Raw genomic sequence first — 24,085 nt, forward strand, 5'->3', positions numbered from 1 at the left:
TTGGACTAGCAGGGGGTATGGCCCCTTCCAACTCTATGATTCTATGATTCTAAGAATGTTTCACACTGGTATGGCAACAGATGGGGCAAGCAACATATGGTGATGTGATAGCCTGTAATCACTTTCACAGACAGTTTTATTTCTCCCATGTTTGAGTGGCTAACAACTTAATTTCAAGGGGATTGATTGGCTGTTTTGGCAAAGAATTATCATTGGCTGTATTTGGATGTGTGACACAGTTTACTAATTGTAACAGAATTAATCTTTGCTATATATTCCCACGGTCATGGAAGGAGTTCTTAGTCTGACGAAGAGAGCTTGCCCTCGAAAGCTCACGCCCTGAATAAATCTTTGTTGGTCTTAAAGGTGCTCCTGGACTCTTGATTCCATCTTGGAATACAAATAGAATGAGAAGGAGATGGAAGCTGTCTTCTCAATCAGAAGCAGAAAACCCTAGAATTTCTGGACGACATGGATATGAAAGAACTTAAGTCAGCACCAACTCCTATGAAAACAAACTGCCCAGACCAGAGAGGAATTAGTGAACTTTTGCCTGATGACTACCACAACAGAGAAGCGATTGGAAAAATCTCTGTACCTAAACTGAAAGGGTACAGAGGAGAGCGACGAGGATGATCTGGGGCCAAGGGACCAAGCCCTATGAAGATAGGTTGAGGGACTTGGGAAGGCTCAGCCTGGAGAAAAGGAGGTTGAGAGGGGACATGATAGCCCTCTTTAAGTATTTGAAAGGTTGTCACTTGGAGGAGGGCAGGATGCTGTTTCCATTGGCTGCAGAGGAGAGGACACGCAGTAATGGGTTTAAACTTCAAGTACAACGATATAGGCTAGAGATCAGGAAAAACATTTTTCACAGTCAGAGTAGTTCAGCAGTGGAATAGGCTGCCTAAGGAGGTGGTGAGCTCCCCCTCACTGGCAGTCTTCAAGCAAAGGCTGGATACACACTTTTCTTGGATGCTTTAGGATGCTTAGGGCTAATCCTGCGTTGAGCAGGGGGTTGGACTAGATGGCCTCTATGGCCCCTTCCAACGCTATTATTCTGTGATTCTAAGCACATTGATGCGTCCAGATATTGCAGCAGCTGTTGGCTTATCGTGCAGGAAGTGCCGAATGACCAAGCAAAAAAGAGACTGGAATGCGGTCTGACTGGCCCTGCACATCTGAAACTGTAGTCACCAACGTGCGACAATCCCAGATTGGTGGGACGCATGGATGCCGACTGGGCAGGAGATACTAAAGACAGAAAGCCAACCCGTGGGCATTTATCTACTATGGCGGCGGAGTGATAGTAGGAAGCAAGAAAGTGTCGCTGTTTCCACCACTGAAGCTGAATATGTACCCGCAGCAGAAGTGTGCAGACAACTGAAATGGACACTGCAGTTAATGCAAGACTTCGGGACAGAGGAAGCCAAACCAGTGCAACTTTTTGAAGACAACCAAGGGTGCGTGGAGCTTGCACTAACCGAGAAGATCAACATGAGAACTCAACACTTTGAGGTGAAGCATCACCTTGTGAGGAACAGGAGGGAATACGTTGAGGGGTGGGCAACTGGACTGCCTTATTTACCCTGCTGACAGCAGTCAACCAGGGTGGCAAGGGAGTATGCCAGCTGGCCACACCGATAATAGGACCAGTGTGGCATTGTAGCTTTCCGGGGGGGGGGGGTTCAGATATTTCTCGGCACTGGCCTCAACTGTAAACCTGGCGGAAGAGCTCCATTTTACAGGCCCGGCGGAAAGCCGGAAGTTCTCCCAGGGCCTGCAGGTATTTTGGGAGCTCATTCCACCAGTTAGGGGCCAGGGCCGAAAAGGCCGGGCCCCCATCCAGGTCAGGCTCACTTCTCTGGGGCCGGGAATGACCAGCAAGTCATTCTATTGTGGAAATCAGATTCTATAATAGAAAGCAGCTTTCTTGTAGCCATGCCATTGTTAAGAAGGGAGATAAGAGCTCTTTCAGCAAGGAAAGAAGTGTTGGTTTTTTTATACCCCACTTTTCACTACCTGGAGAAGTCTCAAAGCAGCTTACAATTGCCTTCCCATCCTCTTCCCACAGCAGACACCCTGTGAGGTAGGTGAGGCTGAGAGAGCTCTGCCAGAACTGCCAGGTGAGAACCAGAACCAATGGAATGAAATTAATTTTAAAAATTCTGTCTGAACATCTGGAAGAAGTTCCTGATAGAGCGGTTTCTCAGTGGAACAGGCTTCCTCGGGAGGTGGTGGGTTCTCTATCTTTGGATTAAAAGATCCGCAAGGCATACGAGACCGTGGGTCTCAGGGCTTCTATGGAGATTCTACAAGAGCAGCCATGCTCACGACTAGAGCTCTGACTGAGGAGAGCGGCAGGGTAGCAACACGGCCATCTTTACAAGCTTTGTTAGACACGATCGATCAGCAAAGCTCTATAGATAATCTTCTCTCAATCTTTTTACCACTGAGAAATCCCTCAAGCTTTGAGAACCCCTGGAAGTGAGGTCAGCAGGCCACACCTCCCTGCCATACATCACATGTTATCACTTCCTGTGACATCACAATCCGTCGCCAGCCTAGCTACCTACTCTGTTGGGCAAAGAATAGGACTGGGGCAAGTCTCAGTCACCCCCCTACAACCAAAGCCAAGCTGCTCTGTCTGGGGGGGGGGGGGGCTTCCTGGCCTTGACACTTGCCTGCCTGTCTTCCCCTTGGCCAAGCTCCACGCAGCCTTGACTGGCTGCTGCAGTTGTAGGGCTCAGCCAGGCTGGCTCACAAGGAGCGGCCATGAGCCTCTGTACTACTTTCCTCGACTTGTCCAGGCCTAGAGGGAAAAGGAGAAATTGGGCTGCGGGGGGTGGGGATTTAGACCCTCTTTCTTGTGCACTGCAGGGGGCCGCTCCTGTTTTCAGGGCAAAAGCCGCAGCGATGCCCCCTCCCCCAATCTACTCATACCTGTGCTGCCCCTGGGCTTCCTGTTTCTCTCCCGCAATCAATGAAAAAAATAGGGCCAAGTTTTGCGAACAAAAACCGTCTGGCTCGTCACAAACAACTTCCCACCCCCCGCATGGCTCGTAATTATTTTAATATGCAGTCTCTCAATGGGCCAAGCCTCCCTCCTGTCTATCCCTCTAACTTCCCCAAGAGTGGCCGGAAGGGAACAGAATTGCACCCAAGAAGGCACAGCTCAGCTCTCCGTTCCCACCCGAAGGTGGAGTGGCTGCAGTGTGGGAGGGGGCTGGGTGGAAAGCACTCCATCACCCCCACCAAACGGCCCAGGGCCAAGAATATGGCCGAGGCAGGGAAGTGCCTTCTGCCTCCACCCCCAAAGCGGTAAAGTTCAAAGGAAAGTACTTACCACTCTGGTCTCCAGTTGCTGCCATGTGCAATGAGCCTCGTCCAGCAAGGATTTTTATGAGCAGAGTCCCTCCCCTTCCACCCACCCCCGGCCTATCACTGGCCAGTTTGGGAAGGGGAGGGCAGGTCAACCTAACCATATATGGGCATAACAACAACAACAAGCCTTTAATAGCGTATAAAAGTACAATATAAGAAGGGAAAGTGCCAAAGGATCCACTGCTAGAGAAAACAAAGGCAAAGATCGTGCTTTAGGGTAGGACATAATCCATTCACGATTTCTCATGGCAAGATATAAAAACTTTGCCACTGGTTCAATTATATCAGGGTTCTGGGATGTCAAAAGAAACTGAGTCTTTCGTTCATCCGAATGCAATTCTCTTTTACACAGCAGCGAGTTAAGAAATTTAGCTCGGATCGAGGAAAAATGGACAATGGAAGAAGACGTGTGTAATTGATTCTATACAGTAGCGATCCCCAACCTGTGGGCTGCGGACCACATGTGGTCCGACTAATTGGAGGTGGGCCCTGAAGGACACCTTCTCCCTCCCGGCCCTTTACTTCATCCCCCCCGGCCCTTTACAACACACTTCGGGTGTCATTGTCTCCCATCACTCCTTTGTTGTGGCGTGTCTGTATCTTATTTTGAAGGGATGTTTAAACATTACCATAGCGATCAGAGAGCGTTAGGGCAGTGGTTGAGAGTAGAGGAGTAAACTACCCCCCCCCACGGGCCTCAGTAAAAGGCGTTGAGTGGTCCCCGGTGAGTGGTCCCCGGCGATGAGTGGTCCCTGGTGATAAAAAGGTTGGGGACCACTGCTATACAGCATTGTCCACATGGGCACAACCTAGCTGAATATGGGATCTGTTGAAATCTCCCATATAGAACAGCAGAAGGTAGAGCATTAGTTCTAGCTAACATGAGTGCTCTACGCTGTTGTGGGATGATTAGATGGTAGAAGGACGCAGCTAGGGGCTGAGAGCTTGGCGAGATCCCCAAGCTCAATGGCGAGCAAACGTTTCTAGCTTTACTGCTAAATTCCTGCAGTTCTATGTCTAACAGTCTGCGTTTAATTGAATCAAATGCAGTCTTTTCAGATACCAGATCCAAGGAGTCTAAAGAGATTTCTATAGATTTCATTTTCCCCTCATTTTCCCCTCACCTTACCCAAGTAGATTACTCATGTTCAGATAGCATGAGGGAAATTAGACTATTGGGGTCAGATCTAAAATGAATGCGAAGCCAGAACTTGATTGTTAACAACCAGGCTCTGGTTTCCAATAGTCTTTGGCTGGTTTCTAGACACAGGACTGCGTAAGAGACACAGTTCGGGGTCCCAAGGATTTTACGAAGGAAGACCGATTGGAGACTTTCGACTGCTTGGTTAAAAGTGTTGATCCAAATAGGGATGCCATAGAGCAATTGGGCACTTAGTTTCCCACTGAATACTTTGAGGGCTGCTGGCACGTACTGGTTACCACTGGTGTAGAAGAAACGTGTAATTGCCAGGGCACTAGTTTTTGCAGGTGTGATTGCATATTTCCTCTATGTAGCCCAATTTGCATTATGGTGAAAAAATATTCCCAAGTATTTGAAGCTTTTAACTTGTTCAACGTTGTTACCTCTTACATTCCTTTTAAGAGGTCTCCAAAGCTTTCCAAAACCCACAATTTTTGACTTCTCAAAGTTCAGAGCAAGTTTGTTTACTTCACAGAAGTCCAGGAATTGAACCATATATGGTCATATCACTCGTTTTTAAATTTAAAAATATATATTAAAATCAATTAACTCCCATCTAATCTTCAAACCCTTCCAGGACTGTCAAGAAACCCTGGGGTCTCATGAAACCCCTGTTGAAAAAATCTGCTCTAGATGCTGCTATTGAGGAAAGGGTTCTCCTTGCAGATTTTGGACTTTTTTACATAGCAGGTATCCCACCCATTTACATAGCAGTTACCCTACAGCTTGGTTACATAACCAGTAGGGTAACTTCCTTGACTGAAGGAGACTGAAACACTAGACCTACCTGATGCTTTCTTCTTTTCAGCGCGGCGAAGTCATCTACGTTCCCACCTCATATGCTGAGATTTAGTTATACAGTGAATAAAGATGTTTGATGTAGTTTGTGAGCTGGTAAGATGCCATTGTGGAGGTGGCCAGGAAGGCATAGAGAAATTTGCATAGCCCTGCCTGGAGGCATGACCTAAAGTGTGGATGACTTTGCCCAAATGAAGAGAAGAAACTTTCAGGTATTCTACTGGACTTCATGGAGTTGCCCAGTATCTCTTATACTCCAGGTTGGTTCTACCTGGATTTTTGGAGTGAAGCCCGAGGAGGTCAGGGGTTAGCAGGGGGTACAATTTCAGCAATTTCATGCTATGGAGTCCACCTTCCAAAACAGCTGTTTTGTTCAGGGTAACTTTGTCTGTTCTGTTGTCTTGAGATCAGTTGTAATCCCAGGAGATCTCAGGGTTGTTAGTTCCAAAATGGGAAACATCAGGAGATTTGGGAGGTGGAACTTCAAGAGGATATTGTTTGGAAAAAGGAGATACTTCTATGTAGCATAATGTTTCGGAGTCTACACTCCAAAATATTCATTTTCTCCTGGTGCGCTGATGACAGTTTGCCAGGATGGGCAGTGTAAAAATCAAATGAATAAACAAATCTCTGTCCCGGGATTGGTAACCCCAGAATTGGAGCGCTTCCCTGGGGTCTGTTTTCAAAGCTATGCCATCTTGTGTCCCCTTAAAGAATGAAAGCTTCAGGTGTTGTGGATGAGAGTCTGCTTGGCTCAGAAAATCAGCAGAAGTGACGCAGCAACAGCAGCAAAGGGAGAGAGATCAACAGAATCCTAGAATCATAGAGTTGGAAGGATATCTAGGCCAACTCCCAGCTCAGGGTGGCCAAACGGTGGCTCTCCAGATGTCCACGGACTACAATTCCCATGACCCCTACATGCGCTGGCAGGGATCATGGGAACTGTAGTCCATAGACATCTGGAGAGCCACAGGTTGGCCACCCGTGGCTTAAATCATCCATGGCATCTGAATACAACCCAAGCAAATGTGGGGAATCCACCCTGAGCAATGTTTGACTTATCTCCATGTCTCACACCTCCCTGTCCGTTCTCCATTCCCTCCACTTTCAGCCACCGGCTTGGCCAAGTGGCCAGTGAGACCCTGTTTATTGCTACCCGTCGGTTACATTTTCACCCTGCTCTTCTTCCAAGGATCTCATCGACAGCTCTCCCCCAGCTTATCCTCACAACAACCCTGTGAGGGAGAGTCGGCTTAAAGCCTCTTCAGCCGACTAGTTCTTCTGAATTAGATTGTTTTCCGATAAAAAGAAAAAAAGGGAAGCCAATTGCAAAAAAGCCCTGCTGGGGCTCTGCAGTTGCAAAATTCCAGACCAATGTTTTGAAAGTGTTTCTCGGGCAGTGTTTCTCAGGAAGATGCTAAGGTCCCTGGTTTCTGGGGAAGGCTCAGTCATAAATATTTACTAGCGATACAGTGTCATGCCAAAATATGAAACCGCCAAAAACATGCCAAAATATGAAATCATTGGTCTCAAACGCTATAATAAACTTGCTCATAGCAATACAGCAAACCTTTCCAAAGCGATACAATGCAATAGAGCAGGCCATTAACAATCTAAATAATTAACATAAACCTCCAACTTGGTCTCCAGGGCTGGTCTGAAGATAAAAGGTGTCCGCAGTCAGAAACTCCAGTCGCAATCCTAAGCACAACAGATTTTCAACCCATGCCAGGCGAGGCTACCAGCGCCTTATCTGCCCATGCGACGGTCTTCTGTAGATGACAGACAGACAGACAGACAGACATTCTCCCCGTGGGTCTTACCACATCTCCTGCTAAGGTGAGAGACATCCAGCAAACTGAGACATAGAATCATAGAATCACAGACTTGGAAGGGACCTCCTGGGTCATCTAGTCCAACCCCCTGCACTATGCAGGACACTGACATCCCTATTGCTCATCTACAGTAACCTGCCACCCTTTTGCCTACACAGAATTAGCCTCTCCGTCAGATGGCTACCTAGCCTCTGTTTAAAAATCTCCAAAGATGGAGAACCCACCACCTCCCGAGGAAGTCTGTTCCACTGAGAAACCACTCTGACTGTCAGGAATTTCTTCCGGAGGTTTTAACAGAATTTCTTTTGAATTAATTTCATCCCATTGGTTCTGGTCTGTCCCTCTGGGGCAAGAGAGAACAATTCTGCTCCATCCTCCATATGGCAGCCTTTTGAATACTTGAAGATGGTGATCAGATCCCCTCTCAGTCATCTCCTCTCTAGGCTAAACAGACCAAGCTCCCCCAACCTTTCTTCATACGTCTTGTTCTCCAAACCCCTCACCTTCTTTGTTGCCCTCCTCTGGACACGCTCCAGTTTGTCTACATCCCTCTTCAACTGGGGTGCCCATAACTGAACACAGGACTCCAAGTGTGGCCGAACCAGAGCAGAGTAAAGCGGTACCTTCACCTCCCGTGATCTGGACACGATACTCCCTTTGATACAGCCCCAAATCCCATTTGCCTTTTTAGCCACCGAGTCCCACTGCTGACTCATGTTCAACGTGTGGTCTACCAAGACTCCTAGATCCTTTTCGCACTGCTACTGCCAAGACAAGTCTCCCCCATCCTATATTGGTCTAGATAGTTTTTCCTACTTACATGCAGAACTTTACATTTGTCCCTATGGAACTTCAGTTTGGACCGGTTCCCACAAGCAATGGTTTTTAAAATCCCTGTCACTGTGCCCCTCGCCACCCCAAAGGCACGATGGCTTAGTGACGTTTTTATTGAGCGGAAAGAATCCGTCTGCAGCCCTTGTGAAACTGCTGCTCCCTTCAGCACTCTGTAAGCTCTCCTCAGGCAGCCCAAGAACACCTCGGGGACTCTTCCTTGCAGGAGGTTATTGCTTTAATCTGCTCTTCACACCCTGGCAACTGGGAACGTTGAACATTAAAGTGATCGCTGGTTTTGACTGCTGGCAGATGCCAGTGAGTTTCTGTTTTGTCTTCAGCACTGGAATCACAGTTCCCCACCCGCCTTGAAAAAAATAAACATGAACCAACTTTTGAATAGCACCAGCAGGAAAGTGGTCAGAGGGTTTGACCAGGGGTGGCCAGACTGTGGGGGGGTCATGGGAATTGTAGTTCATGGACAACGGGAGAGCCACCATTTGGCCGCCCCTGATGTAGGGACGAGCAGGATGACCTGCCGTCATTGGACAGCCAAAGCAGAGTGGTGGTGGTTTAGTGTCTGATGAGACCTGGATTCAAGTCCCCATGAGAAGTTTGTTGGGTGACCTTGAGTAGTTTGCTGGGTGACCTTGGGCTGTGAGCCCAGCCTACATCACAGGGGGATTGTGGGGACAAATGGGAAAGGGAGAACGGGCACGTAGAACCATCGAATCATAGAGCTGGAAGGAAACTCTGGGACCATCCAGTTCAACCCGCTGCAGAATGCAGGAAACGCTGTGAGTTCCTTGGAAGAAGGGCAGATCGGGGGTGGGGGGACGACGACTAATAATTCGATGCATTTAATTCCTTCTGCCCCATCTTTCTTCCCAGTGGGGATCCAATGTGGCTTATGCTGTTCTCCTCATCCCAAAAACCCAGGGAGATCGGTTAGGCCGGAAGACGACGACTGGCCCACCATCACAGTCATGTCACGAATGCGGATTCAGACTGGGGCTGCCAGATATTAATCCACACCCTTGGCCACCACCCCACACAACCCACAGATGAGATTTTAAGAACGTTGTGAAATTGAGTTCAGATGCTTTTTTCAATATGCGAGTCCCTTGGACTGCAAGGCGAACAAACCGGTCAGTCCTAGAGGAGATCAGCCCTGACTGCTCTTTAGAAGGCCAGATCCTGAAGATGAAACTCAAATATTTTGGCCACCTCATGAGAAGGAAGGACTCCCTGGAGAAGAGCCTAAAGCTGGGAGTGATCGAGGGCAAAAGAAGAAGGGGACGACAGAGAATGAGGTGGATGGATGGAGTCACTGAAGCAGTAGGTGCAAACTTAAATGGACTCCAGGGAATGGTAGAGGACAGGAGGGCCTGGAGGATCATTGTCCATGGGGTCGCGATGGGTCGGACACGACTTCGCACATAACAACAACAAGACCTTAAAATCCTGCCAGAGGCAGGGAGGGATCTAGATCTGAATTTGGCCTCGACGTGAGGTAAATGCCTTCTCAGGAGCTGGAAGAAGTCCAAAATCACTGGCCCAAAGCAGGGGGGAGACCATGGAAGGCCCATCCCACTCAGCGCTGTTCAGATAAGACGGTTTGAACAGGGAGGATTGCAGATCTCCTGGTTACGGAAATCGTTCCATAAGACCAGCTTTCTCAGTACAGAAAGTCTATATGGCGCAGGGGTCAGTGCACCCTTTTTCAACCTTTTTATGGCTGGGAAGTCCCTAAAACATTCTTCATTCTTTGAGAAACCCCAGTACTGATGCGATCCTGCAGAATACGGCTGGGAAGCATAGCTGTGTCCATTCCCCCCTTCCCACCCCCTGCAGGCCCATCACTGGCCATGTTATTGATTATTGATTATTGATCCTGCCCTCTCAGATGGCGGGAAACTACACTATCCAAGAGTAAAATATAAGTTAATGAACATGAATAACATTAAAAAAGGTAAAGCCTTTAAAACTCATCTCAGTACAAAACGTTAAAACTTTAAACACCTCTCAGTACAATCAGTACAATTGCTTTGTGTGGATATTATTCTTCCTGGGTGGGGGGGTCCCTATTAAAAGAAGCCCCAGAGTATCAGAATGGAGAAACTTGAGTTCAGATCCAAACTTCTCCAAGAGTGACCATTGGCTGACCATTGGCCTGTTATAACCTCTTAGCCTAATTTGCCCCAAGGGCAGCGGTTTTCAACTTTCCTAATGACGCAACCCTTTAATACAGTTCCTCATGTTGTGGTGACTCCCAACCATAAAATTAGGCAAGGGTTCTTTCACAGAAATGAAACCAAACTGACCAAAGGCATGAAGATCCATGGTTCATGATTGTATATAAATTGTTTTTTTTCCCCCAGGGTTTCTCAGTTCAGTTCTGCCTCTTGTCCCACCATGCTGATCTTGACAGACGGATGCTTTCTCTCGATCTACCCCGCAAGGCTGTTGTGTGGATGCTGCCCCAGCCCGGCTAAGCTGCTTGCCCTGCCACAACACCTGTGAAAGGGTCATTCGACCGCCAAAGGGGGCTCGACCCCTAGACCGAGAACCACTACTCAAGGGGAATGTGACAGAGACAAAAATTGGGGGTAGAGACCATGAATTTTGCCCCCTGAGCTCCTTGGGATGAAGAGTTAATAAAAGCTTGGGTTGAAATTGCATATGGGAGGAACAAAGAAAGTAAATTCCTAAGGTGGAGATATTTTGATTAATTGATTTGCTTCCAGGTTGACCCCACCTACTACTACTTAAAGCCAGGAAATCCTATGGATGGTATTAGTTTTGCCCCGAAATCTCAGTGACGTCTCACCTTCCCCCCAATTTATGCACGTTCTCCTCTTTGTTGTCTCCTCGGTGTCGAATTTTAGATGGCAGACAAGAATCTGGGAAACCTGGGTTTGACTGTACTCTGTGATGAAACGTATTTGGTGACTGTAGGCCAGCCACGCTTTTTCAGCCTCACCTACCTCACAGGGGTGTTGTGAACATAAAATGAAAAAGAGGAAGTGAGGCTCCATAGACCGACAGACAGATGCTTTAGGCTGATTCTGCATTGGGAAGGGGGTGGACTAGATGGCCTGCCTGGCCCCTTCCAACACTCGGATTCTAGGATTCCATGACAGACACTCTCTGGGTCTTCTCCCAGGCACATTGGGGGTGCTGAGTGAGGGATAAAATAAATGCAATGACATTGGGGGACGGACCAGAACCAATGGGAAGAAATTAATTCAAAAGAAATTCCGTCTAAATATCCGGAAGAAGTTCCTGACAGTCAGAGCAGTTCCTCAGTGCAACAGGCTTCCTTGGGAGGTGGTGGGTTCTCCATCTTTGGAAGTTTTTACAGAGGCTGGAGAGCCATCTGACCAAGTGGCTGATTCTGTGAAGGCTCAAGGGGGTGGCAGGGGACAGTGGAGGAGCGAGAGGGTTGGGATTGTCCTGCATAGTGCAGGGGGTTGGACTAGATGACCCAGGAGGTCCCTTCCAACTCTGTTATTCTATGATTCTAGGATTCCCGGGTGATTTTTAAATTTTTCCCACAGGCCATGTGGAAATCCAGGACACTGGGAAAAGAAAAACCATTCTTGTGAGGCGTTTTCTCTTTTGGAATGACTGAAATATTTGCAAGGCAAAGTTTTCTTTGGCCAAAATGTTCCATTTGAATATTTGCTTTATGCCAGGCAATTTGCTGCGTTACCTAATGGCGATTCCCTTGCGTTCTGCAGGCAGACCATAAAATTCCCAGCATACATTTATCGTTTCTACCTGACTAGCTTTGCCTACAATGAATATGCCCCTGGTTGGTGGGTTGACGGTTAGCACAATTAATCAACTGCTGATTCTGTGTCTCTTCCACAGGCAGAGACTTTGCGGCTGGGGGTGGAAGTTTTCTGTTTGGCGCGATCGGACTGTAAGGCAACCCCAAGAATCGGGAGGAAGGCCCTGGAAGAGCTCTCAAAATGGGGTCTCAATCTAGGGACGTGATTCTAACAAAAACTGGCCATTTGAATGCAGACAAAATGCAACCATGCCACACTGGCTGGGCTAAGCAGAGAATTCTGGATTTCTGGACGAAACTTGGGGCTGCATCATCTCTGGGCATCCGGGGGGACGGGATGTGGAATCCTGCTAAAGAGGGTCACTGCAGAGATCTCCAAACTTGGCAAGGAAGATCTCATAAGAGATCTTGTTGCGTAAGCCTTTGACTAGCAAGCGTCCGAGCAATGCAACATCTCCCCACTCCACTGCAGTGCCCCAGTCCAGTTCTGAAATTTAAAAAAAAATTCCTACCTTTATTCTTTGGTTTTTTAGATGTCCCGGGATCGAACCTGTTCCGGGATCAAAGCTCCAGGTGCCTGTGTGGCCTCTCCTCCGTGGGTCTGAGAGAATCCCAAAGATTATGTTTATTGGCGTATTTCATTTTCTCTGTGCGGCAAAGACAGAGACAGAGAAAGGAGCGAGATCTTTACCTGTGACTCCTGTCTGGGCCACAGGCCAAGGAGGGCTGGACTCTGCTTCAAGGTGCTGTGCTTCTTCTGCCTGGAGCCCCATCACATCTGCCAGAGGGCAACCAAACATTTCCACACGCAACGCTGCAGTACTTCACTGGAATAACTTGTTCCTTCCTCAGCAGTCAAAGGTTTCTGGCTATTCCTCTGAAGGTGAAACATTTGAAAATATTAGAGCCGGTTTGGTGGAGTGGTTAGGAGTGCGGACTTCTAATCTGGCATGCTGGGTTCGATTCTGCGCTCCCCCACATGCAGCCAGCTGGGTGACCTTGGGCTCCCCACAGCACTGATAAAACTGTTCTGACCGAGCAGGAATATCAGGGCTCTCTCAGCCTCACCCACCCCACAGGGTGTCTGTTGTGGGGAGAGGAAAGGGAAGGCGACTGTAAGTCGTTTTGAGACTCCTTCAGGTAGAGAAAAGTGGCATATAAGTACCAGCTCTTCTTCTTCAGTAATCTCAGGGCTCTCTCGGCCTCACCCACCCCACAGGGTGTCTGTTGTGGGGAGAGGAAAGGCGACTGTAAGTCGTTTTGAGACTCCTTCAGGTAGAGAAAAGTGGCATATAAATACCAGATCTTCTTCTTCAGTAATCTCAGGGCTCTCTCGGCCTCACCCACCCCACAGGGTGTCTGTTGTGGGGAGAGGAAAGGGAAGGCAACTTTAAGCCGTTTTGAGACTCCTTCGGGTAGAGAAAAGTGCCATATAAGAACCAACTCCTTCTCCTTCTTCTCCCTTCATTTCAGTTTTAGTCCAAAGCAGAGTGTTGCTTTTTTGTTTGCAGGGCATGGCAGTGGTAATAGCGAAGGGGGATGGCCTTCCACCCCTAAGGGGGGAAAGCTAGCAAATTCGGAGGTGTGCTGGAAGCACTGGGTAAGTAGAGTAGCCAGGAAAATGTAATTTTCAAGCTGGCGACGGCAAAAACTTTCTTCAAACGACAGAACGAGTTCCTGGGTACAATTAGCCTCGTTCTCATTTTACTTCATCAGTGAACTTATGATTATAGTGTAGTATTTCTTAATTGGTTTTTCCAAGGATACTTGCAACGTTAAGTCTTCAACACACTACCTTATATTTAAAGACATAAATCTAGGGTTCACTGGTATCAAAAGGACCAGCAAGGTAACCTTCCTCTAGGGCAGGGGTAGTCGACCTGTGGTCCTCCAGATGTTCATGGACTACAATTCCTACTTCCAACACGTGGGCAAGCCAGGCCCCTGTAGAAGCGGCTCCAGCTTTCAAATGCAGAAGTGTGAGGACTGGGAGGGAGCCCCCAGGAAAGCCTGGTTTCAGCTAAGATCCCAGAAGAAGCCCAGAGATTCGTTTTTGTAATCGGGGAGAGGGGGATAAATCTACTCGCAGGAGCTGCGGAACAAAACTTCTTTATTGCAACACACAGGAACGGAAAGCAAAAGCAAAATAAACAATTCAGGAGGTGGAGTTTCCCTCCACTCTGCCCCGCTGCCAGTCGGGGGGAAACTCCTGCCGCACGGGCTGCCCCTACTAAACCCAAGTCTAAACCCCCCTTTGAATAGCCCCGGACTTCGGGAGTCACCCGGCTGACTGCACCTGGAGGAACTGGGAATCAAACGTGGCTCGCCAGGCTAGCGGTTGCCTCTCTTTACCACTAAACCAACCTTACTTCTTGAAACCGAAATGAAAATAAACCCGACATGGGCTTTCTTTGTCCTCGCAAGCCAGATGTCACCCACTCTTTTCCTCCCCTGCTTCCTGAAAGGAGAAGAAGTGGTTTCCAATTCACCACAAAGGAAGTTGGCCTCTTCTCTCAGGTCTGGGGTGGACGTTGAGCCATTTCAGCACTAACAACGGACAGACTCGAGGAACGGGGTTGCACAGCCTTACACCCCCTCTCCCCAGTCTTCACTCGAAATCTCCAATCTGGATTAGACAACCCTAACAGTGAGCCTAATGGCCCCTCGGCTCCCCTATCAGTATCCTGAAAGCCCCCCAAGCTGGCTCTCTGTCCCTGGCCATTGGCAGTTCCCCCACCCCTCCCTGAGCACCACCCCTAAGGGGTAGGCTTTTTCCAAGGACTCCGCTCACCCCCGACCAGCCAGGGGGGCTTGGTGAGCTCTGATTGGCTGAGAATCGTCCTCTCCAATAGCTCAAATCTCAAGGATTGGTTTAGGGGCCCGTAGGTGGGGGAGGGATTTCTGGGTGTAAATTCGTTGCCACGCCCAAGGGAGGCCGGAGCCATGTGTGGGCTGCAGTGGAGGGAGAACGAAGGAGATGAGCCCAGGATGGCCGAGGGTTTAGTTCCTGGGCAGAGGGAATCTGTGAACCAAAAAAGTTTCTCTCTCCCTAAAGCACTTCTGGGTCTTCTGGGTCTGATCCAGTAGGGTTGGGTCATTTTGGAAGTGTTGTAAAAGAAAGATACAAATCTTATTACGGTTTGCACCAGACATAAAACAGAGGAAATTATACAATGCATCCCAGATAAAACATGATGTTAAAATACAAATACAACTTTAAAACTTGGTAATAAAATGTATAGTGGATTATTAAAACTAGAGCAGAAATAGCTTTGAGCCTGAAACAAGATCCACATATTTCATTTTTCATGGCGGTCCCTACCAGCTCCACGAACTCTACATACTATTGAACAAAATTTAGCAACAGGTTTAGTGATTTGGGGGGATTCCACAAACAGTAATTTATTGATGATGTCTGTGTTGATGTGTTACAGTTTGTCCTGACTTTTGCTCGGGTGGATGAACTCAGCTCGGGACTCGGCACAGAAAGGACAGTACAGAAAAACGTGTCCAAGATCTTCTACCTGGCCAGAATTACAGGGGCCTGTTCTCTCAGGGAGGGAGATACTTTTATATCTCCCTTCCAATACTGCTGACGGTAGTGCCATGCACCTAGCCAGGGTAATGGCTCCTCTGTATTACTTTCCAGAGTAAAAAGACATGAGGCGGGAAAAAGAATATATCCGTTACTGAGCGGTGGCCTAAAGATGGGGGAACTAGAAAGGTCTGCTTGCTGCTCAGGATCTTGAAATCTTTGTTTTATCATTTTTATTAGCTGAGTCCGTACCTGCCGAAAGTAAAGCACGTGAGGAAAAGCCAAGACATTCAATCTTACGTCTAACCGCCACTAAGCAGCTAGATTGAAAACTATCCTCTAAAATTAACGGTAGTAGACCACTGGGGTCGAAAATCAGCTTTAGCCAGAGATGGAGAGAGGAAATTACAACCCTCGCCTCAACTTTCAGCATTCCAGTCTCCAACCGAACCAGGGAGGGTTGGGAAAACACCAGGTCTTTCATTCAGGCCTAGGGGCAAAGCTCATGGTCTCCAGGAATAAAATGGGCGCCGGAGTGTGGGGGTGGTGAAAGTCAGGAGTTGTGGATTCTGGAAGGACATGTGGATGCATGGGTGTGTTGCTTGGGTTGTGGTTGTGTGGCTGGGCATGAGGGTTTGTGATTGCAGAGGGTTGTGGCACAGGCAGGAACTCAGAAGACTTTGTAGTTTTTAGAATAATGGGCACTAGAGTCTGGCAGTAAGGGGAAGGGTTGTCCAGTCTGTAAGGGCAATTAAGAGGACAAAAACCTGAATAATTAGAAAGCCCAGATGAAAAACATCCCTTTGTTTTAAAAAACAAATTTATTTACGATATATTACACTGTATTACAAGTATTCAGTCTCGGAGCTGGCCTGCCCTGTCCTCCTCGCCAGCCACTTCTGTATGGCACGGATGCCCCGCTGCAGCCTGGCCCTCACCCCTGCCCAGCCTCCTCGGGCTGGTAGATCTTCTGCCCAGGTGCTCCTCTCATTGGGAGGGCTAAATCGGCCCGTGCTAACTCTCATGGCTTCAGAGCAAGGAATTCGGGGAAGGGGAATTCTCTGCAGAAAAGGGGGATCTTTCGGGCTCCAGCCAGGCCTCTCTGAAGGTGGGAGGGGGCTAGGAGGTTATTGGCAGGGCCAGGCAACCAATGCTCTGGAGAGCTGAGAGGTTCGTGGCTTGATGAGGTTTCTTCAGGACAACCAATCAGTTAAAGGGACGAAAGGAATCTGGGGGAGAACGGCCGAGGAGGGCAGATTCTTGTCCCTCTCAGCCTCCTTGCCCTGACTGGCAGGACGGGTGTCTGGGGGCTGGGCGGGTGTACCTGAATCAGTCGACCTCCACGTGGCAAGTGGCCCCTGGGGCTGTCGCTCGACGAGCTTTCCCAGCTCGAAAGAAAGGCACTCGGTGTTGAACATATCTCACAGCTCTTGATGGAAGCCTGGAGGGAAGGAGGAAGAAGAGGAAAGCTTCAGATCTCCAGTCTGGATTAGGCAACCCGACCAGTGTGCCTGATGGCCCCCCGTCTCCCCAGTCAGTATCCTGAAAGCCCCCCCAAGCTGGCTCTCTGTCTCTGGGCTGTGGCAGTTCCCCCATCCCTCCCTGAGCGCCACCCCTAAGGGGTAGGCCTTCCAAGGACTCCGCTCATCCCCGCCCAGCCAGGGGGGCTTGGTGAGCTCTGATTGGCTGAGAATTGTCCTCTCCAATAGCTCAAATCTCAAGGATTGGTTCAGGGGCCCGTAGATGGAGGAGGGATTTCTGGATGTAAATTGGTTGCCACGCCCAAGGGAGGCCGGAGCCATGTGTGGGCAGCAGTGAGGGAGAACAAAGGAGGGGAACCCAGGATGGCCGAGGGTTTTGTTCTTGGACAGAGGGAATCTGTGAACCAAAAAAGTTCCTCTCTCCCTAAAGCACTTCTGGGTCTTCTGGGTCTGATCCAGTAGGGTTTTGTCATTTTGGAAGGGTTGTAAAAGAAAGATACAAATCTTATTACGGTTTGCACCAGACATAAAACAGAGGAAATTATACAATGCATCCCAGATAAAACATGATGTTAAAATACAAACACAACTTTAAAACTTGGTAATAAAATGTATAGTGGATTTTTAAAACTAGAGCAGAAATAGCTTTGAGCCTGAAACAAGATCCACATGTTTCATTTTTCATGGCGGCCCCTACCAGCTCCACGAACTCTACATACTATTGAACAAAATTTAGCAACAGGTTTAGTGATTTGGGGGGATTCCGCAAACAGTAATTTATTGATGATGTCTGTGTTGATGTGTTACAGTTTGTCCTGACTTTTGCTCGGGTGGATGAACTCAGCTCGGGACTCGGCACAGAAAGGACAGTACAGAAAAACGTGTCCAAGATCTTCTACCTGGCCAGGATTACAGGGGCCTGTTCTCTCAGGGAGGGAGATACTTTTATATCTCCCTTCCAATACTGCTGAGGGTAGTGTCATGCACCTAGCCAGGGTAATGGCTCCTCTGTATTACTTTCCAGAATAAAAAGATATGAGGCGGGAAAAAGAATATATCCATTACTGAGCGGTGGCCTAAAGATGGGGGAACTAGAAAGGTCTGCTTGCTGCTCAGGATCTTGAAATCTTTGTTTTATCATTTTTATTAGCTGACTCCGTACCTGCCGAAAGTAAAGCACGTGAGGAAAAGCCAAGACATTCAATCTTACGTCTAACCGCCACTAAGCAGCTAGATTGAAAACTATCCTCTAAAATTAACGGTAGTAGACCACTGGGGTTCGAAAATCAGCTTTAGCCAGAGATGGAGAGAGGAAATTACAACCCTCGCCTCAACTTTCAGCATTCCGGTCTCCAACCGAACCAGGGAGGGTTGGGAAAACACCAGGTCTTTCATTCAGGCCTAGGGGCAAAGCTCATGGTATCCAGGAATAAAATGGGCGCCGGAGTGTGGGGGTGGTGAAAGTCAGGAGCTGTGGATTCTGGAAGGACATGCGGATGCATGGGTGTGTTGCTTGGGTTGTGGTTGTGTGGCTGGGCATGAGGGTTTGTGATTGCAGAGGGTTGTGGCACAGGCAGGAACTCGGAAGACTTTGTAGTTTGTAGAATAATGGGCACTAGAGTCTGGCAGTAAGGGGAAGGGTTGTCCAGTCTGTAAGGGCAATTAAGAGGACAAAAACCTGAATAATTACAACGCCCAGATGAAAAACATCCCTTTGTTTTAAAAAACAAATTTATTTACGATATATTACACTGTATTACGAGTATTCAGTCTCGGAGCTGACCTGCCCTGTCCTCCTCGCCAGCCACTTCTGTATGGCACGGATGCCCCGCTGCAGCCTGGCCCTCACCCCTGCCCAGCATCCTCGGGCTGGTAGATCTTCTGCCCAGGTGCTCCTCTCATTGGGAGGGCTAAATCGGCCCGTGCTAACTCTCAGGGCTTCAGCGCAAGGAATTCGGGGAAGGGGAATTCTCTGCCGAAAAGGGGGATCTTTCGGGCTCCAGCCAGGCCTCTCTGAAGGTGGAAGGTGGCTAGGAGGTTATTGGCAGGGCCAGGCAACCAATGCTCTGGAGAGCTGAGAGGTTCGTGGCTTGATGAGGTTTCTTCAGGACAACCAATCAGTTAAAGGGACGCAAGGAATCTGGGGGAGAACGGCCGAGGTGGGCAGATTCTTGTCCCTCTCAGCCTCCTTGCCCTGACTGGCAGGACGGGTGTCTGGGGGCTGGGCGGGTGTACCTGAATCAGTCGTCCTCCACATGGCAAGTGGCCCCTGGGGCTGTCACTCTACGAGCTTTCCCAGCTCAAAAGAAAGGCACTCGGCGTTGAACATATTTCACAGCTCTTGATGGAAGCCTGGAGGGAAGGAGGAAGAAGAGGAAAGCTTCAGATGTCCAGTCTGGATTAGGCAACCCGACCAGTGTGCCTGATGGCCCCCCGTCTCCCCAGTCAGTATCCTGAAAGCCCCCCAAGCTGGCTCTCTGTCCCTGGGCTGTGGCAGTTCCCCTATCCCTCCCTGAGCACCACCCTTAAGGGGTAGGCCTTTTCCAAGGACTCCACTCACCCCCGCCCAGCCAGGGAGGCTTGGTGAGCTCTGATTGGCTGAGAATCGTCCTCTCCTATAGCTCAAATCTCAAGGATTGGTTCAGGGGCCCGTAGGTGGGGGAGGGATTTCTGGGTGTAAATTGGTTGCCACGCCCAAGGGAGGCCGGAGCCATGTGTGGGCAGCAGTGGGGGGGAGAACAAAGGAGAGGAGCCCAGGATGGCCGAGGGTTTAGTTCCTGGACAGAGGGAATCTGTGAACCAAAAATGTTCCTCTCTCCCTAAAGCACTTCTGGGTCTTCTGGGACTGATCCAGTAGGGTTGGGTCATTTTGGAAGGGTTGTAAAAGAAAGATACAAATTTTATTACGGTTTGCACCAGACATAAAACAGAGGAAATTATACAATGCATCCCAGATAAAACATGATGTTAAAATACAAACACAACTTTAAAACTTGGTAATAAAATGTATAAGAGCCTCTTGTGGCGCAGAGTGGTAAGGCAGCCGCCTGAAAGCTTTGCCCAAGAGGTTGGGAGTTCGATCCCAGCAGCCGGCTCAAGGTCGACTCAGCCTTCCATCCTTCCGAGGTCGGTAAAATGAGTACCCAGCTTGCTGCTGGGGGGTAAACGGTCATGACTGGGGAAGGCACTGGCAAACCACCCCGTATTGAGTCTGCCATGAAAACGCTGGAGGGCGTCACCCCAAGGGTCAGACATGACTCGGTGCTTGCACAGGGGATACCTTTACCTTTACCTTTAATAAAATGTATAGTGGATTATTAAAACTAGAGCAGAAATAGCTTTGAGCCTGAAACATGATCCACATATTTCATTTTTCAATGCCGGACCCTTCCAGCTCCACGAACTCTACATACTATTGAACAAAATTTAGCAACAGGTTTAGTGATTTGGGGGGATTCCACAAACAGTAATTTATTGATGATGTCTGTGTTGATGTGTTACAGTTTGTCCTGACTTTTGCTCGGGTGGGTGAACTCAGCTCGGGACTCGGCACAGAAAGGACAGTACAGAAAAACGTGTCCAAGATCTTCTACCTGGCCAGGATTACAGGGGCCTGTTCTCTCAGGGAGGGAGATACTTTTATATCTCCCTTCCAATACTGCTGAGGGTAGTGCCATGCACCTAGCCAGGGTAATGGCTCCTCTGTATTACTTTCCAGAGTAAAAAGACATGAGGCGGGAAAAAGAATATATCCGTTACTGAGCGGTGGCCTAAAGATGGGGGAACTAGAAAGGTCTGCTTGCTGCTCAGGATCTTGAAATCTTTGTTTTATCATTTTTATTAGCTGACTCCGTACCTGCCGAAAGTAAAGCACGTGAGGAAAAGCCAAGACGTTCAATCTTACGTCTAACCGCCACTAAGTAGCTAGATTGAAAACTATCCTCTAAAATTAACGGTAGTAGACCACTGGGGTCGAAAATCAGCTTTAGCCAGAGATGGAGAGAGGAAATTACAACCCTCGCCTCAACTTTCAGCATTCCAGTCTCCAACCGAACCAGGGAGGGTTGGGAAAACACCAGGTCTTTCATTCAGGCCTAGGGGCAAAGCTCATGGTCTCCAGGAATAAAATGGGCGCCGGAGTGTGGGGGTGGTGAAAGTCAGGAGTTGTGGATTCTGGAAGGACATGTGGATGCGTGGGTGTGTTGCTTGGGTTGTGGTTGTGTGGCTGGGCATGAGGGTTTGTGATTGCAGAGGGTTGTGGCACAGGCAGGAACTCAGAAGACTTTGTAGTTTTTAGAATAATGGGCACTAGAGTCTGGCAGTAAGGGGAAGGGTTGTCCAGTCTGTAAGGGCAATTAAGAGGACAAAAACCTGAATAATTACAAAGCCCAGATGAAAAACATCCCTTTGTTTTAAAAAACAAATTTATTTACGATATATTACACTGTATTACAAGTATTCAGTCTCGGAGCTGACCTGCCCTGTCCTCCTCGCCAGCCACTTCTGTATGGCACGGATGCCCTGCTGCAGCCTGGCGCTCACCCCTGCCCAGCATCCTCGGGCTGGTAGATCTTCTGCCCAGGTGCTCCTCTCACTGGGAGGGCTAACTCGGCCCGTGCTAACTCTCATGGCTTCAGAGCAAGGAATTCGGGGAAGGGGAATTCTCTGCAGAAAAGGGGGATCTTTCGGGCTCCAGCCAGGCCTCTCTGAAGGTGGGAGGGGGCTAGGAGGTTATTGGCAGGGCCAGGCAACCAATGCTCTGGAGAGCTGAGAGGTTCGTGGCTTGATGAGGTTTCTTCAGGACAACCAATCAGTTAAATGGATGAAAGGAATCTGGGGGAGAACGGCCGAGGAGGGCAGATTCTTGTCCCTCTCAGCCTCCTTGCCCTGACTGGCAGGACGGGTGTCTGGGGGCCGGGCGGGTGTACCTGAATCAATCGTCCTCCACATGGCAAGTGGCCCCTGGGGCTGTCGCTCAACGAGCTTTCCCAGCTCGAAAGAAAGGCACTCGGTGTTGAACATATCTCACAGCTCTTGATGGAAGCCTGGAGGGAAGGAGGAAGAAGAGGAAAGCTTCAGATGTCCAGTCTGGATTAGGCAACCCGACCAGTGTGCCTGATGGCCCCCCCTCTCCCCAGTCAGTATCCTGAAAGCCCCCCCAAGCTGGCTCTCTGTCTCTGGGCTGTGGCAGTTCCCCCATCCCTCCCTGAGCGCCACCCCTAAGGGGTAGGCCTTCCAAGGACTCCGCTCACCCCCGCCCAGCCAGGGGGGCTTGGTGAGCTCTGATTGGCTGAGAATTGTCCTCTCCAATAGCTCAAATCTCAAGGATTGGTTCAGGGGCCCATAGGAGGGGGAGGGTGTAAATTGGATGCCACACCCAAGGGAGGTGGTAGCCATGTGTGGGCAGCAGTGGGGGAGAACAAAGGAGGGGAACCCAGGATGGCCGAGGGTTTTGTTCCTGGGCAGAGGGAATCTGTGAACCAAAAAAGTTCCTCCCTTCCCTAAAGCACCCAGAAGCCATCCCAGTACAAGGAGAGGTGCCGAGGAGGTTTCAGTCCTGAAGTCTCTGCAAGGAGGAAGGTCCAGAGGTTGACCCCTTCCCGGATGATCCCCCGTGGAAACACGGCAGAGAGGCACAAATGTGACAAACAGGACTCAACGGCGTTAATTAAGAGGAAAAACTGAATCATTACAGATCCTAGAAGGAAGCATCACAGAGAAACTTGATAAAAATAAAACTTTATACAAAAAAAAACACTTATTTACAATGTATCACAACAATTCACACAGCCAGGGGGCTGACCTGAAACATATTGCCTTGGAAAGGTTCCCTGTTTTTTTCTGAATTTCTTAGGCTGCTTTGGACAAGACGTTCATCCCCCACCCCACGGACAGTCAGGTCTCCTTTGGCCACTGGACCCTGGGGTCTCCTAGGAACACCAAGGGCTGCTGCACGACCCCAAGAGCATGTGCAGAAGGTCCGTGATTTAGTCCTCAGCCTCTCTGCCTTCAAGGATTTCTGAGGATAAAAACCTGAATCATTATAATTCCCAGATGAAAACCATCACTTTATACAAAAAAAACATTTTTTTTACACTACTAGGGGCAAAGCCTGTGGCATCCAGGAATACAACGAGCGCTAGAGCTTGGCAGTGGGAAGAGGAAGGGAAGGAGTTATCCAGTCTGTAAAGGCGTGGGGTTGAATGTGTGTGTTGTGTGGGAGGTTGTGGTGGCGTGGTGGCAAATGAGGCCATGGGTGTGGAGAGATGGGTGTCAAGAACCTGTGGTTTGGAATGTTCGTTGAGTATGGGAGAGGACCGACCTTTGGGAATTGTGGCATAGTGGTTACAGATGAGCTTTCTAGAGCCATGTCTTCAGATATGTGAAGGGAAAATTCAGACTGGAGACTCATCTTAGGGGGGGATTACATGACAACCAATTCCTCCCAGTTCTGCATCATTTCCCTTCTTGTGTGAATTAGGCCACAGACACCAAAATGTCCCCCTGCCCTAATACACATGGGGTAGTCAACAGTACACAGGTTTTCACCCTGGCTTTCTGTCTCCATTTCTGCACTGTTGATAAAATTTTATGTGGCCACATGCTTCTTTCATGGTTGCTCCTTAGAAGAAGAACTGGATTTTGTACCCAGTTGTTTACTACCCAAAGGAGTCTCCAAGCAGTTTACAAACACCTTTTCCCTTTGTCTCCCTACAATAGACAACCTGTGAGGGCTGTGGGGCTGTGAGGGGTCTGACAGAACTGGGCCTGGGCTGCAATGACCCAGCAGGCCTCAGGTGTCTTAGAGCAGTTTCCAATTGTCTTCCCTTCCCTCCCCACAGCAGACTCCCTGTGAGGGAGGTGGGGTAAAGAGCCTCACATGGAAGCTGGCAACCCTAAGAGGAAGTCTCTCTGTGCACAGCAGTCTTGACCTTAGTAAGGTTTTCTATACTGGTTTTTTATTTGCCAGGCCAAGGGTAGGAAAAAGTCACTTCAGTTCCCATGTATCTCCAGCCATTTACTTGTTCACTATGTACATTCAGGCTGTAAATATTCTTTATTTAGATCTTCCTGCACTTTCCAGACTCAAAGGACTGATGCTGGTTTGTCTGTCTGTACCCAGAAATACAAACAGTTGCTGGGAAGGGCTGGCCATAGCACATAGACCAGGAGGGACACACCTGTACCACTCACTGCCAACTGAAGCCTGCAAGCCCCTAGTATAAT

The 24,085-nt window shown here is 48.9% G+C and overlaps 1 protein-coding gene across 11 annotated transcripts in view; it reads right to left on the minus strand.

Moving 5' to 3' along the window:
- Positions 1-24,085, minus strand: part of LOC143826983 (putative short-chain dehydrogenase/reductase family 42E member 2) — a 59,366-nt gene that overhangs the window by 26,864 nt on the left and 8,417 nt on the right. For 3 of the 11 annotated variants that reach the window (XM_077316079.1, XM_077316080.1, XM_077316081.1), the window contains 6 exons: positions 21,787-22,877; positions 19,094-19,210; positions 16,702-16,818; positions 12,534-12,719; positions 12,355-12,443; positions 7,013-7,152 (listed from right to left, as the gene is read on the minus strand). Coding sequence is in view for 2 of the 11 variants with exons in the window: in XM_077316090.1 (XP_077172205.1) it covers positions 12,355-12,443; positions 12,534-12,642 (198 nt within the window). In the remaining 9 variants the exon portion in view is untranslated. Of the gene's footprint in view, positions 1-5,369; positions 5,477-7,012; positions 7,153-11,033; positions 11,164-12,354; positions 12,444-12,533; positions 12,720-16,701; positions 16,880-19,093; positions 19,287-21,786; positions 22,878-24,085 lie in introns of those variants that run through there. The other 8 variants (XM_077316090.1, XM_077316078.1, XM_077316083.1 and 5 more) reach the window with 7 other exon arrangements.

Source organism: Paroedura picta, chromosome 17 (genome assembly GCF_049243985.1).
Source record: "Paroedura picta isolate Pp20150507F chromosome 17, Ppicta_v3.0, whole genome shotgun sequence".
Taxonomy (NCBI): domain Eukaryota; kingdom Metazoa; phylum Chordata; class Lepidosauria; order Squamata; family Gekkonidae; genus Paroedura; species Paroedura picta.